Source organism: Dysidea avara, chromosome 2 (assembly GCF_963678975.1).
Source record: "Dysidea avara chromosome 2, odDysAvar1.4, whole genome shotgun sequence".
Taxonomy (NCBI): domain Eukaryota; kingdom Metazoa; phylum Porifera; class Demospongiae; order Dictyoceratida; family Dysideidae; genus Dysidea; species Dysidea avara.
Window position 1 is genome coordinate 15,650,374 of NC_089273.1, and position 13,843 is coordinate 15,664,216.

At 37.1% G+C, this 13,843-nt stretch overlaps 1 protein-coding gene across 5 annotated transcripts in view; it reads right to left on the reverse strand.

Moving 5' to 3' along the window:
- LOC136246694 (TNF receptor-associated factor 5-like) overlaps nucleotides 1-13,843 on the reverse strand; it is a 46,752-nt gene that overhangs the window by 3,735 nt on the left and 29,174 nt on the right. For all 5 annotated transcript variants that reach the window (XM_066038241.1, XM_066038240.1, XM_066038238.1 and 2 more), the window contains exon 3: nucleotides 3,240-3,300. In XM_066038241.1, the coding sequence (XP_065894313.1) occupies nucleotides 3,240-3,300 (61 nt within the window). The remainder of the gene's footprint in view (nucleotides 1-3,239; nucleotides 3,301-13,843) is intronic.

Genomic DNA, 13,843 nt, shown 5'->3' on the forward strand with positions numbered 1-13,843 from the left:
CAAATGTATGCATTGTTGTCTGCATTAAGTGGTCACCTGTCTAACGCGAATAACAACCAAGAATTCGCATGTATACATAACTTTCTCCTTCATATAGCGGTCGCTACCTTTTATGGTGGCTTGTTAAGCCAACTGTCTGGCACCACGGCACCATTTCAATTAATGCACAATTATCACACTTCCTGCCTTTCAATGAATACTATATAATCTATCAGGCTTCATTACTTAAATGTATTCAATAGCTTTAACCAACATTCATAACAAGCTCACCTTGTCCTTTCTGTACTAAAAATATTACTGTATTGCGGTTGGCGCGAGCCTCTTAATAATAATCACTCATTTATAACAGCCATAGCCACTAAAATGCTGCTGACCACCTTATACAGGTTTTCTCTACAACAGCCACCTGTATATAAAGGCCAGATATATTTGGTCCCAAGGTGACCATTATAGACAGGTTCCACTGTATATTATTATTCAAGATTGATAAGGAAGTGCTTTCCTGAAGAACCAATTCATGTGTCTGACCTCTCAAATACTGTATATACATACTACACTCCAAAGGCGTGAGCATACAGTATCCTGAGATTGCATTATATACTGCAAGATTAGCTGGATGAAATGAATATCATTACCTACCCATGATCCAACAGTCTACATGGACATGTACCACAAAGAGTATGAATACTAATAACATCTCACAAGATGACATCCCCTCACCATTATACACATGAAAAAGTTAGCGATACAAACTGTATTCTTCACAAGCTGGCTATATACATACGGAATTGAACAAGCAAAGGAGACAGTGAGCACAAATTACTTAACTCACAATTCAAGAACACTCAAATCAAAGTGGCTGTATAGCACAAGCATTAAAGTACCAAATCCATACACACATGAAGAGGATCACATGTTAGTAAGTGGTGCCTTTAAGACGTTTCGTTCAATCTATACATACAGTACTGGGCTAGTCCTGTGTTTAAAGAGTTCTGCTCATCACTTTGATGTCCACAAAATGTGGTATAAAGACTATCAGCCAGTCAAATTAGCTAATAGTAATTCATTAAATCTTTTGGTTGATATGGAGCGCAGCTAGAACAAACAACATAAAGAGAACTATCTTCTCAACAGTTTCATAATTTTTTCCTTTCTAAGAAATTTTTGGGGGTTTAGAAAATCCGGACCTCGACCGGACTGGACCGGACCAGGTCAACTTCTTCAAGTAAGCCAATTTACACAATAGCTATAACATACACTCTTCACCTTGTAGCCACTCTGCCAAGAGCATAATTAGCTAGCTATGATGGCTCAGACTGCAACAGCGATCGTGCACGAAACTTCATCCACGATAAAACAACCTAACTAAGCTATTAAAATACTTTCTACTACATTTCACTACACAATCGCTACAAAGCTACAAGCTCTTTCTGCTGTACTCAACTGTTACACGCACTAGTGACCACCCGAATTTATTAGAATCGTGATATACAAAGTGAAAGGAACTAACAAACCTTCGAACTTATGTAAAGGAATAGTCATGGATGACTGGCTAAACTAAGAAAGGTAAGCTAGTGACCATGCAGGGTAGCTTTATACAGATTTCTGGAGTAGTAAGGTTTTGTTCTATTTAAAGCTTACCTTGACATGTAGCAAACACTCCATTACTCATTAGGGCTGAGCGATACTACCGTTTTAGCGATATATCGCGATATTTTGAAAGTATCGATATCGCGATATTTTGTTATTAACTATCGTGATACCATGCCTGTACATTATTGTCATTGAAAATCCATTTGTTATGCAGTACTAGGCTAAGAATCCTTGTAAATGATTAAGTCCACCCATCTGGTTTCCCCTGCAGAGAGGTGTGAACACCACAACATAACCTCAAAGCATGTGTTACAATAACTGTTACTGTAAACAAGGATGATAGTGGCTAGTTTGCTATCACCAGGAGCTTATAAGGGCCGAAGGTGCGAAGGAGCGTGATACTAGTGGTTCCAACATTTGACTAATTACTTAAACCTCAGTCCATGTAGGGCATTCATCCTATATTCACTGCTACTCAGTGGTTTATTGCATCATCACTTTTAAGCTGTTAATTTTCAAAGGAAGCCATGATGAGTCTAAGTACTTGTGTGCTATTTGTAAACTAAAAGAGACTGAACAACTCTTAACAATGAACTAAGTAGCCATATGTTTTGTAAGCTCTCTGTGCTGTACTGAGGACCAGAAACAGAGCTGTGTTGAAATAATTCTTTTAATTACCCTACCAGTATTACTGACACTCTATGGCTGCATATTAACTGCTAGCACCTGTTAACATAACCAAGCACAGCCCAGGAAATTACTGCTCTCTTTATAAGGACATGTTTCATTAACAAAAGATAGAACACAGCTATATCCTGAGTGTTATGCTCCTCGAAGGCGCTTATAAGCTCCTGCTATCACCTATAAGGGCTTCCTGCAGGAATGCTGAGTAATATGCTATGTGGCACCAACTATGATTGACTTGTTTGTAAGTATCGTGAACTATTCAGTATCGTGAATAGTGGCTATAGTATCGATCGTGATACTAAAATGGTAGTATCACTCAGCCCTATTCATCACTACCAAAATAAATTCAGACGTTTGCTGTTATCTTAGTTCCTTTCACTTTGAATATCACGATTCTAATAAATTCGGGCGGTCACTAGTGTGTGTAACAGTTGAGTACAGCAGAAAGAGCTTGTAGCTTTGTAGCGATTGTGTAGTGAAATGTAGTAGAAAGTATTTTAATAGCTTAGTTAGGTTGTTTTATCATGGATGAAGTTTCGTGCGCGATCGCTGTTGCAGTCTGAGCCATCGTAGCTAGCTAATTATGTTCTTGGCAGAGTGGCTACAAGGTGAAGAGTGTATGATATAGGTAGCTATTGCGTGAATTGTATGTTACAGCTATTGTGTGAATTGGCTTACTTGAAGAAGTTGACCTAGTCCGGCCCGGTCTGGGTTTTCTAAACCCCGAAAATTTTCTTGCATTTTTCTTTCATTTTTTATGAGATAGACACTCTCCCTTTCAACTCAAAGGGATTCTTTTCTCACTCACTGGCTGCTTTTAGTTTTGGTCACATGACGGACAGACACACATACATTAGACAAGACAATATATATTGAAATAATACCTCACACTATGTTGTATACTAAAATGTATGGATACAATACATAATTCAACATAACTCAGTATACCATAAACACACCTCATCACCTCCATCCCCAATTTCTTCATTACATTTGGGGCAATGAAATATCTTCCTATTTCTAAAAAATAATGAATAAATTGATAATAACAATAATAGAACAATCGCACATCATATTTTTGACTTTTAGGATACAACAAATGGCCTAATGTATTTCGCGGACTGGACTCACGCACTGAGCTGGAAACAGCTTTTAAACAATAATCCAGACATTATCCATCTCTTGCAACACTGGAGACCCCACCATCGAGCTACAACTGCTGATACTGCTCTTCCTTACAAGTCAACAAACTAGCGCATGCACTAATTAATTAGAATGCACTTACGATACACGAGTTCTGGCAGTGATAAAGCGTGATAGAGGCTATTATTGTAGCGTAGATGTTTTCCTTTATTGTTTTGGCACTAGTGCTAGGGTTGTAGAGATGAGCCAGTAACAATTCTTAGCAGGGTAGCTGTAGATGGCACCATCCGGCGAGGTGATGGGGCTATGCAAATAAACTGGCTCATCACTACAGCCCTAACACTAGTGCTATAAGTACTGGAGCAACAAAAGAAAAACATCTAAGCTACAACAATGGCCTCTATCACGTTTTATCACTGCTAGTATTCATGTATCGTAAGTGTATTCTAATTAATTAGTGCACGTGCTAGTTTGTTGACTTGTAAGGAAGAGCAGTATTAGCAGTTGTAGCTCGATAGTGGTGTCTCCAATGTTGCAAGAGATGGATAATGACTGGATTATTGTTTAAAAACTGTTTCCAGCTCAGTGCGTGAGTCCAGTCCGCGAAATACATTACGCCACAACAAACACCGTATATGTAGTAATATGTACACAATAAAAGTATTATTACTGTTATGACAAGTACATAAAAAAATACTAGAGTAGGGACCATATACTGTAACATATCAATAAAAAGTACTGAAACAAGTTGGAGTAGTGCACGATATTAAATCACAGTAAAATAATAAGAAGTGTTATATCCCTACTGTGCATTTCCATTATGGTATCTTGAGCACAGTAGGGATATAACACTTCTTATTGTTTTACTGTGATTTAATATCGTGCACTACTCCAGCTTGTTTCAGTACTTTTTATCGATGTGCTATAGTCCCTACTCTAGTTGAAAATTCCAAATTTTTGTGCACTTATTTGTTAACTTTATTCTGAAATAAAATTATTATGACTGCGCATCAAACAAAAGAGATGGCGCCACGCACCAGTTACCAATTATTGTTTGAAAAGTGAATTGCCCCATCCATTATGCTATGTTCAACCCCATTACACAGCATTACAAATCAAGAACTGTTCAAAAAGCACCTCTTCAATCAAAGTAGCCACAATGAAAAATACGGATGATTTCTGTTACAAAGGGAAGCCATCACATGTTACCGCCAAATTGACACTTTTCGCTGACAAAGGAGGACACCGGTAAGTTCATGAAGAATGCATTGTATGTACTGCGGTATAGGCACATCTCGGGTTGAAGCAATATCAAACAGTGAAAATATCAAGCCTGTAGCTTTAGCTGTAATCGAGTTATGTTTGTCTCAAGGCAATAGTCAATCAGTCAGTCAGCCAGCCAACCAACTAACCAGTCAATAGAAATTTCGTTTAATAATTGTATTTCAAAAATTCCTTAGCAACTTGTTGAAAGCATCTCGGGTTGATCTGAAAGCTTGTTTAGGCTTAGTTTTACCTAACCAATACTGCCTCATCATCATCAGAGAAAATTGAGGCTGGTTTTGGGTATTTTTATTCGTGGACCACGCCTACATCTTTGTGGTCCCTACCATACAGTACTATCATACTGTATGATATCTTGTAAACAATGATATGTACGGTAAGTAGAGCTCGGCGGTATTGAAATTTGAATACACAGTATTAGTAACAGGAAAATATTGTGGGGTATATAGTTACATTGTAACTATTGCATCACTAGTATTGAGGCGGTATCGTCCCAAAAACCAAAATATATAGTCCAGTACAAGTAAGCATGTGTTGTAATGTGACAACCTCAAGAGTTTGTTTAGGGTGTGTCTGCTAAACCATTAACAAATTGGGTAATTAAACACCAAAGGCTGGGATAAAAGCAATCCTTTACTGGTACTGTATTCATCGGTATACCAGTATTTGATATATCAATTATCAAACGCTGTCATGGTATGATGATCGGTTATCATAATTTATCACAATAAACGGTATTACCGATATATCGCAGAGCACTAATGCTAAGATTGGAGAATACAGTTTTATTGGTGATAACTTGTTCACAAGCACCCTGTCTAATAATGCAGTATTTTTTTGGTCATCTTCTTCAATGCAATTTAATAGATAGGTAGAGACAGACATACAGATAGATTTATAGATAGATGGACAAACGAACAGACAGACAGATAGGCACGTGCATACATGCACACATTTTTAAGGAGCCTTTAGGACCTGAAAAGTGTTCAATGTGCAGTGGTCTTGTTAGAGTATCCATAGACAGACAGACAGACAACTAAAGTAATCAAAGCCTGCAACAAAGTAAATACGGTACACTAGCTAGGTCAAATCACAATACCAGAACCACCTGGTTGTACTGACATACACATACTACATGCAGACACACACAAATTCTTTTCAGAAATCATTTACAATTGTACACAACCACATTATTATTTAACAGAGGACTGGTTGTAATAATACAGAAAGCACATTTTAGATATCCACTTTCACATGTGTACAGCATGTACACAGCATATGTAACACTCAAGTACAACATTACACTGAACTATAGAAAATGAAATTGAACACAGTATAGTGTAAATGATGAATGTCGTATCCAATAACCTCAGGTTATTACTCACATCTTTGTTGATCTATATTTTCAACTTTGTGTCAATTCACACTTAAACAAGTACACAGAAGATTCTGGAACTAGAGTAGGGGCCATAGCACATCGATAAAAAGTACTGAAACAAGTTGGAGTTGTGCATGATATTAAATCACAGTAAGTGTTTAGCACTGGTGAATTTACACATACCGCATCTGAAATGGTGCCGCGCCCCAGTTATATCAATTAGCGTCTGAAAAATGAAGTATCCATTACACTTTGTTGTTGGCTATGTTCAGCCCGTTACACAGCAGTACAAATCAAGAACTGTTCGAAAAGTGCCTCTGCTAACACAATAAAACCACTATGAAAAATACGGACATTTCTGTTACGAAGGGAAGCCATCATGTGCTATTGCAAAATCAACACTTTTCGCTGTCAGCAAAGATGAATGGAACACAAAGAAGGACACTGGTAAGTCCATCAAGAATGCATTGTACATACTGCGGTATGTCAAAAGGCACCTCTCAGGCTGAAGTGACGTCGAACAGTGAAAAACTCAAGCCTGTAACCTTAGCCGTTATCGAGTTATGTCTTAGCCGTAGCCGTTATCAAGTTATGCTTGTCTGAAGGCATCAGTCAGTTACTCAGTCAGTAGAAAATTCCATTACATAATTTTTTTGTTAAAATTCCATAGCAACCTGTTGAAAGTATTTTGGGTCTATCTGAAAGCTTGTTTGGGCTTAGTTTTACCTAACCAATACTGCCTCATCATCGTCAGGGAAAATTAGGGAAAATTAGGGAAAATTGCAGCTGATTTTTGGGTGATATTATTTCATGGACCACACCTACTTCTTTGTGGTCCTTACTATACTGTATGATGAAGCAATTCACTAGCCTAACAAGCTTTTGAATACCACCAACCACTATATGATAGCTAGCATCGTGGTTCCCATTACAATATACCTACCTCCATTGTTTCTGCAGTACAGTTACATTATGAAAGTATTTGACAGTACTGATAACTTGGTGACTATGCGTTATGCTGTGATACGATATGGAATATTATATTGGTATGGACTTTGTAAGGTGGTGGTCTTTGTAAAGAGCTGATAAGTTGTTTAATCCACTATTCTTCCACTGAGATGTTGGCGTAGCACTACATCAATTTGTGTCAAACAACTGTGGAATTCTTAGCAATGGTGTAATAAGACACAGATTTAGCATTAAGTATCTGTGCGTCATGTTCTGTAGAGTTTCTACACAGTAATAAACAAATAAATAAATTCTCAACCACATTCTAACAATCCTGACCATCTCAGCAAAAACCCGACTTGTTCACACAACCTCTGAATTTTTTTTCATTTTCTCAGCATTATCTGCAGTGTCCAAGGAAAGGATCACCAAAGTTTCAGCCTTCTGTAGTGAGTAGTTTTGAAATTATAGCACAAGACAGTAGGAAGAGCAAGGTAATCGATTTGTACAGCGGCTATACTACAGCCACTTACATTCGCAGCCATAACTTCCGTTTGGATTAGTCTACATTGCAATTTGGCTTAAAATGTTCACCATGGATCAGCACATCAACCAAGGTATAGTGTTTGCCCTGTAGTCACTTGTGCATATGGATATGAAGGCGGTTTAGTTGAAGAAATGAGGACGATCTTGTTTGTTTACCACATCATAAACAAAACACATGTGACACACATACTGTTGGGGCTACAGAAACGAAACAAAAGATTTTTGAACTTTACATGAGGAGGCAAATAAGATGCTGTATAGTTTTAACCGATTTGAGTCTTCCTTCTCTGAGTAATGGCCCAATAAAAACTCATGTTTTCTTTGTGGCATGCGTAGTTTACTTTTTTTTTAAATTTAAATTTCATTTTTCTCAATACCCATGCTTATGCAACCAAGTCAGGTTTCTGCTGAGACAGTCACTTACTGTATTATTGTCACCCAACTGACATTATCGTCAACCAAACTATACAGTGTATATACACGCATAAACAAAATCAGAATAATGTTCAGCAGGTTTTTACTGTGCCTATAATTTTATCACAAATCTTACAACACAATTTCCACAAAAATATAATCTACTGACATTGTTATTTCACGTATTAGAGGAAAGGGAAAGCAGTAAATTCCAGTAATATATATTAGTTACCATGTTTATTGAGATATTTGCACTCTTGTCATAGAATAGCCCCTGACTGTCAAACATTGTAACAAAGGCGATACATTATAGTAGGAGGCATGGTTATTCTGTTCCAAGAACCACTCTGTTTCAATGACTATAACATCACTTCTGGTTACTATAACAAGCCTGGCTGTGATACCCACACACAAGATGTTGTGTAGTGTCCCAGTTGCTTGTTATTTCTTTTACAGCTATAGAATAAAATCTGTGGATGATTTTTTCTTATAGATTTTCTTTTTCACTGGACACCATGTGCACATGCACTCTTGAACAGCTTTGCTATGCTTTAAATTATTTTCATCACACAGTACAATAGTACTACAAAGGAATGGGCGTGGCCCATAAAATTACATCACTCAAAAACCAGCCTCAATTTTCCCAGACGACGATGAGGCAGTATTGGTTAGGTAAAACTAAGCCCCAAAAGTCTTCAGATCGACCCAAAACACTTTCAACAAGTTGCTACATAATTTTAAAATTGAACAGAATTTTCTTCTGACTGAGTAAGTAACTGACTGACTGATTGATGCCGTCAGACAAGCGTAACGCGATAACGGTTAAGGCTAAGGGCTTGATTTTTTCACTGTTCGATGTCGCTTTGGCCCGAGGTGGCTTTTGGCATACCGCAGTGCGTACAATGCATTCTTCACGGACTTACCAGTGTCCTCCTTTGTGTCCCATTCATCTTTAGTGATAGCGAAAAGTGTCAATTCATGGTAGCACGTGATGGCTTCCCTTATGGAAATCGTCCATATTTTTCATAGTGGCTACTTTGATAGCAGAGGTGCTTTTTGAACATTTCTTAATTCGTACTGCTGTGTAACGGGTTGAACATAACCAACAACGAAGTGTAATGGATACTTCAAATTTAAGACGATAATTGATAAAACTGGGGCATGCGGCGCCATTTCAGATGCAGTATGCGTGGGTTCACCAGTCATATTAATTATTTACAAAAAAGTTAACAAACAAGTACACAAAAATTGAATTTTCAACTAGAGTAGGGACCATATACTGTAACATATCAATAAAAAGTACTGAAGCAAGTTGGAGTAGTGCACAATGTTAAATCACAGTAAAACAATAAGAAGTGTCATATCCCTACTGTGATCAAGATACCTTAATGGAAATGTACAGTAGGGATATAGCACTTCTTATTGTTTTAATGTGATTTAACATTGTGCACTACTCCAACTTGTTTCAGTACTTTTTATTGATATATGTTACAGTATATGGTCCCTACTCTAGTTGAAACTATTTTTGTGTACTTGTGTTAAGATACTGTGGTATTGGTAAGATCTTATTTGGCTGTTAAACCATTGTAGTACTAACTGCAAATAAAAATTATAGCATCAAATACATCATAAATTTTTGCAAAGTGTGGACTTTCAATGGGATCGTCAAGACATCAAATGATTACGATAGTCAAATGTACGTAGTACAAATTTGAAGGAACTTAGAGAAATGTGAATGGTGTGTGACATATTTGATAGAGCAGGCGAGGCGCTGATTACAGCAAGACTACTGTGAAGGTCAGTCAGGATCACTTGAAAAATTTTAATACTCTAGATGTGATGTAAACAACAGTGTACATAACCTACAAAGTTGATCACTCACCACTGATGTGTTCATTAACCATAAAGTTTATTTTTGGGTAACCACTATTATTATTGTGTGGCCACATTAACAACAATAACTGGTTGCTGCACTAATTACTACACCAAAGTATATGAGATCAACAGCTAATCAAAAATGATGTCAAAATACATTGGAGCCTATGCATACTTACTTCAGAAGGTTCTGGAACCACTCTATTAATTGATCCTTGTTGGATAGAGCTGTGACCTCTAATGAAGTTAATATGCCTGTTAATTATGACATCATTTGTGTGCAAGTTGTCTTGAGGCAGAGGTCACAATAATTGCATGATGTATGCTTAATGTACATTTTGCCATAGGGTTGAGTTCTAGTAAACCGTGAAGATTAGTGTTGTATTTATAGTCAGAAATAGTAATTCAATAGTGAAGAAATCATTTTATCTACTAAACCCCGCTAAGCCCCAGCAATATTATGGTGAATTTTGTAATAGAGCATTATTTAGAATAAATTCTGATCTTAGTTTCAGGTACAGTATTTGTTCGCTGTATTCTTAGTTGTTAGTAGTAAATGCAATCGACTTTGGCGTCTACAATGATGCAACTAGCTGATACATTTAGTTTTTCATCTTGTAATTATCATTGAAATTCAATTAAATTACGCAAAATTGTACACGTTATGACATCATGTCCTACCCCCCCTGGTCTTGAGGAGTTAAAACAGCTAAAATCAGAGCTCTTTTGTGAGGTAGGCACTTTGTGGTGACATTTTAAAATGATTTCTTGTCTTGTAGCTATTAGCAAGTGTTATATTGCTTCACCATCTAAGTAAACTGTGTAGCGTTGATAGTGGTGTTTCCCTTAATCCAACCATCAAGGCTTAAAAGTGTAATTGTTGTAATTGATGTTTTCTTTGTACTATTGTTCTGGTAGTGTTCCTTACTGTTCTAACCTCTGTCTTTTGTGCTTTCTAGATTGTGCACACAAATTATGTCATTTGTGAGCAACTATTTCTACTGCTACATATTAATGTCATGTTTCATGGTATGAACTACCAACATGGGACTCTTTTAAAGAGCAGTGTCAATAGTTTAAAAGGCTTCGTAGTAGCCTCCAACACAATCCAGTATGCCTGAGTTCCATGCGCAGAAAGAGAAGGCTAAAATACATTGTAACCATTGGAAAACATGGTTTTGTGGTTAAAAGCAGGCATCCACAGAAGCCATAAACTTAATTGCATACCTTGGTTGCTTATTGAGAATGGACTATATCTCCTTGGACACAAAGCATAATCTAAATGTCTTTTGTGTTTGCTAATGTTACAGGATAGTTACATGTAATAGTAATCCTGCAGTACAAATTGAGTATACAGGTGTCAACAAGTTTCCTTGTTCCCATTGTGTTACAATGGACATGACAAATGATCCATATGTATTAAATTACATACATAAACTCAGGTTGACCCCCACTGTCCACCACAATGAATCAATAAGGGAACATTGTGTGCGTGGGCAAGTCACGTTTTCACTTTCACACTTCCAAGTCATACTGTATCACCCCTGAAAGTTTACAAAACATTTTCATTGTAATGGATACTTAATGCCAAGAGGGGCAGGCTTCTGTTAATGCATAGGTCATAATAAATTATCATAATATTGTATGGGGGAGAGTGTCTAGCCTGTACAAACACACTGCTGCAAGTTCACTTTTGATGACATGCACATCTCTATTGATGACAAAGAACTGCTGATATGTAGGTCAAGTCTTGCTTCTAAGAGAAGCCTGAGGTGTTAAGGTTTGGTTAAAACACATACCATAAAAGGTTTTGTGATGCATATCAAACATACACATGTTTCTTAGCATGAGACAATTCAAACAGACAAACATCCTTTCTATTATCATGTATGGATAGTGTTTGTGTAGCAAAGAAAATTCCAGTAGGTGAAAATTACATCCCATTACCCACTAGTTTGTTATACAGAGGGAGGTCCTAAGTTCCAAGGGTGGAGCATGCACTTCAACTTGATTACAAATGTACTGTTAAGAATATGAGGCTAAATTGTACTCAGAGTTCATAGTGATAATTTAGTAATTAATATGAACATTTTCAGTGTACAAAAAGGTGAGTTGGTCAAGCCTGTGAAGCGACAAAATAAAGATGGGATGGACTAAAAGCATAATCAACAGTGGTAAAAACATTTGTAAACAGTTACAAATGCACATATTTGATGTAATTGTCTACTGAAAATCATGCAAAGTAAATTCTAAATAATGGTACATCTTTAAATTTTATTGTGGGTATATTTAAATGCAACATGAATTCTATAACAGTCCACAAAAATTCCCTGTGGTAATCTGGTTAAGGGTCAGTCTTTAAATTTCTTCATAACATCACTCTTGAAAATGGCTACCTCTATTTGGAAAGCACTGGGTCTAAGTGAACCCTTAAAATTTGTATCATTTCTCATAGACATAATTTTGATTGGATATTGTAGCAAACGGGTAGTGCTAAAAGCCGGAATGGAATGGAACGGAACGGAATCAATTAGGGCGCGCGCCAAGTAGAAAAATCATTTGAGACGGATTTTGCATCGTTTCCAACTGCCACACAGTGACTAGAATTGTGCTAGAGTTCATTTCCTTCTACTTATATGCAAGCTAGAAATCGCGCTCTCGAAGTCTCTATTTAATGCCCGCCACGTGGCATGTTGTGCTCTTACCAATCCATCAAATTCTGTTTAATCCTGATGTAGAATTGCTTCCTTATCATTGTAAAAGGTAAACCACTGTAGTATTTTCATGTTATAGTCGTGTCCAGCTCTTTAGTAACAGCGAGGATGGTTTTCTGAAGTCTACCAGCATGGGCAATAATTTACGAGAGTTAACCACAGTGCATGTTAGTGGCTGTGAATCATATGCTTATAGTGCTTACAAAATAATAGTTTAGCAGGTTAAATGATAGTTTTTTCAGCGTAGGTAATTGCAAAACGCTTTCGTACAGTGGGTATTAAATAGAAACTTCGAGCGAGCAATTTCTAGCATGCCTACAAGCAGAAGAAAACTAACTTTAGCACAATTCTAGTCACTACGTAATGGTAAGAAACGGTGTACAATCTGCAAAAACGATTCATTAACTTGGCGCGCGCCCCCTTCCGTTCCATTCCGTTCCGGCTTTTAGCACTACCCGTAGCAAACACCCAAAAATTTTTAACCAGTCTAAAACATTCTAAAATTACACTATGCTTATATCAGCTCAATATCTTCTTCCCAGTTAATCAATCTTCATTTATCACCCAAATAAAAATACACCATTTTAGAAAAGTTTCTATAACTAGTAGCTGCACGTTTCAAAGGGTGTGAGGGTATGTGTGTGCATGTACCTACAAGCCATATAGTCTCATTTCCTGCAGTGTTGTACACCTAACTACTATACGACAGACACTTTTTTGTAATGGCTACTGGTCAACCTATGAATACCACATTGGATACAAACATTCTGAACCTCCCTGTAAAGAACACCTCCATACAAAGGACAAACAAGCACAATCTCCAAGTGTCCATTATTTATAGGTTCCATTATATGTCTAAAATGAATTAATGCAATTTGTTAGCAGTTACACACTTTCTGGCACTAGTAAAAAAAAGGTTCGTGTGTATATATTGTATGTTTCTAGTCAGCCATTTTCATGCATAACGCTTTACACTAATACAGCAAGTATAATTAAGGTTTTGTAGAGCCAGTTGTAAAACCAGGTGTTTATGATTATGCCTTAACACCAATTAATCAATAGTACAAACACACAAACAAATCATGATACAAATTATGTACAGAATTGTCTCCCTTTTTCTTACAACAATTAGCCCCAAAGCAGCTCTTCATTTTCATGTACCAAAAGGATACGCCCCTTTTAACTCAGCTGTATACAGTCACTGGGCTGGATTGGTGAACTGACTACTACAGCCTGTTTACACTAGTCGCTCTGGTTGAGA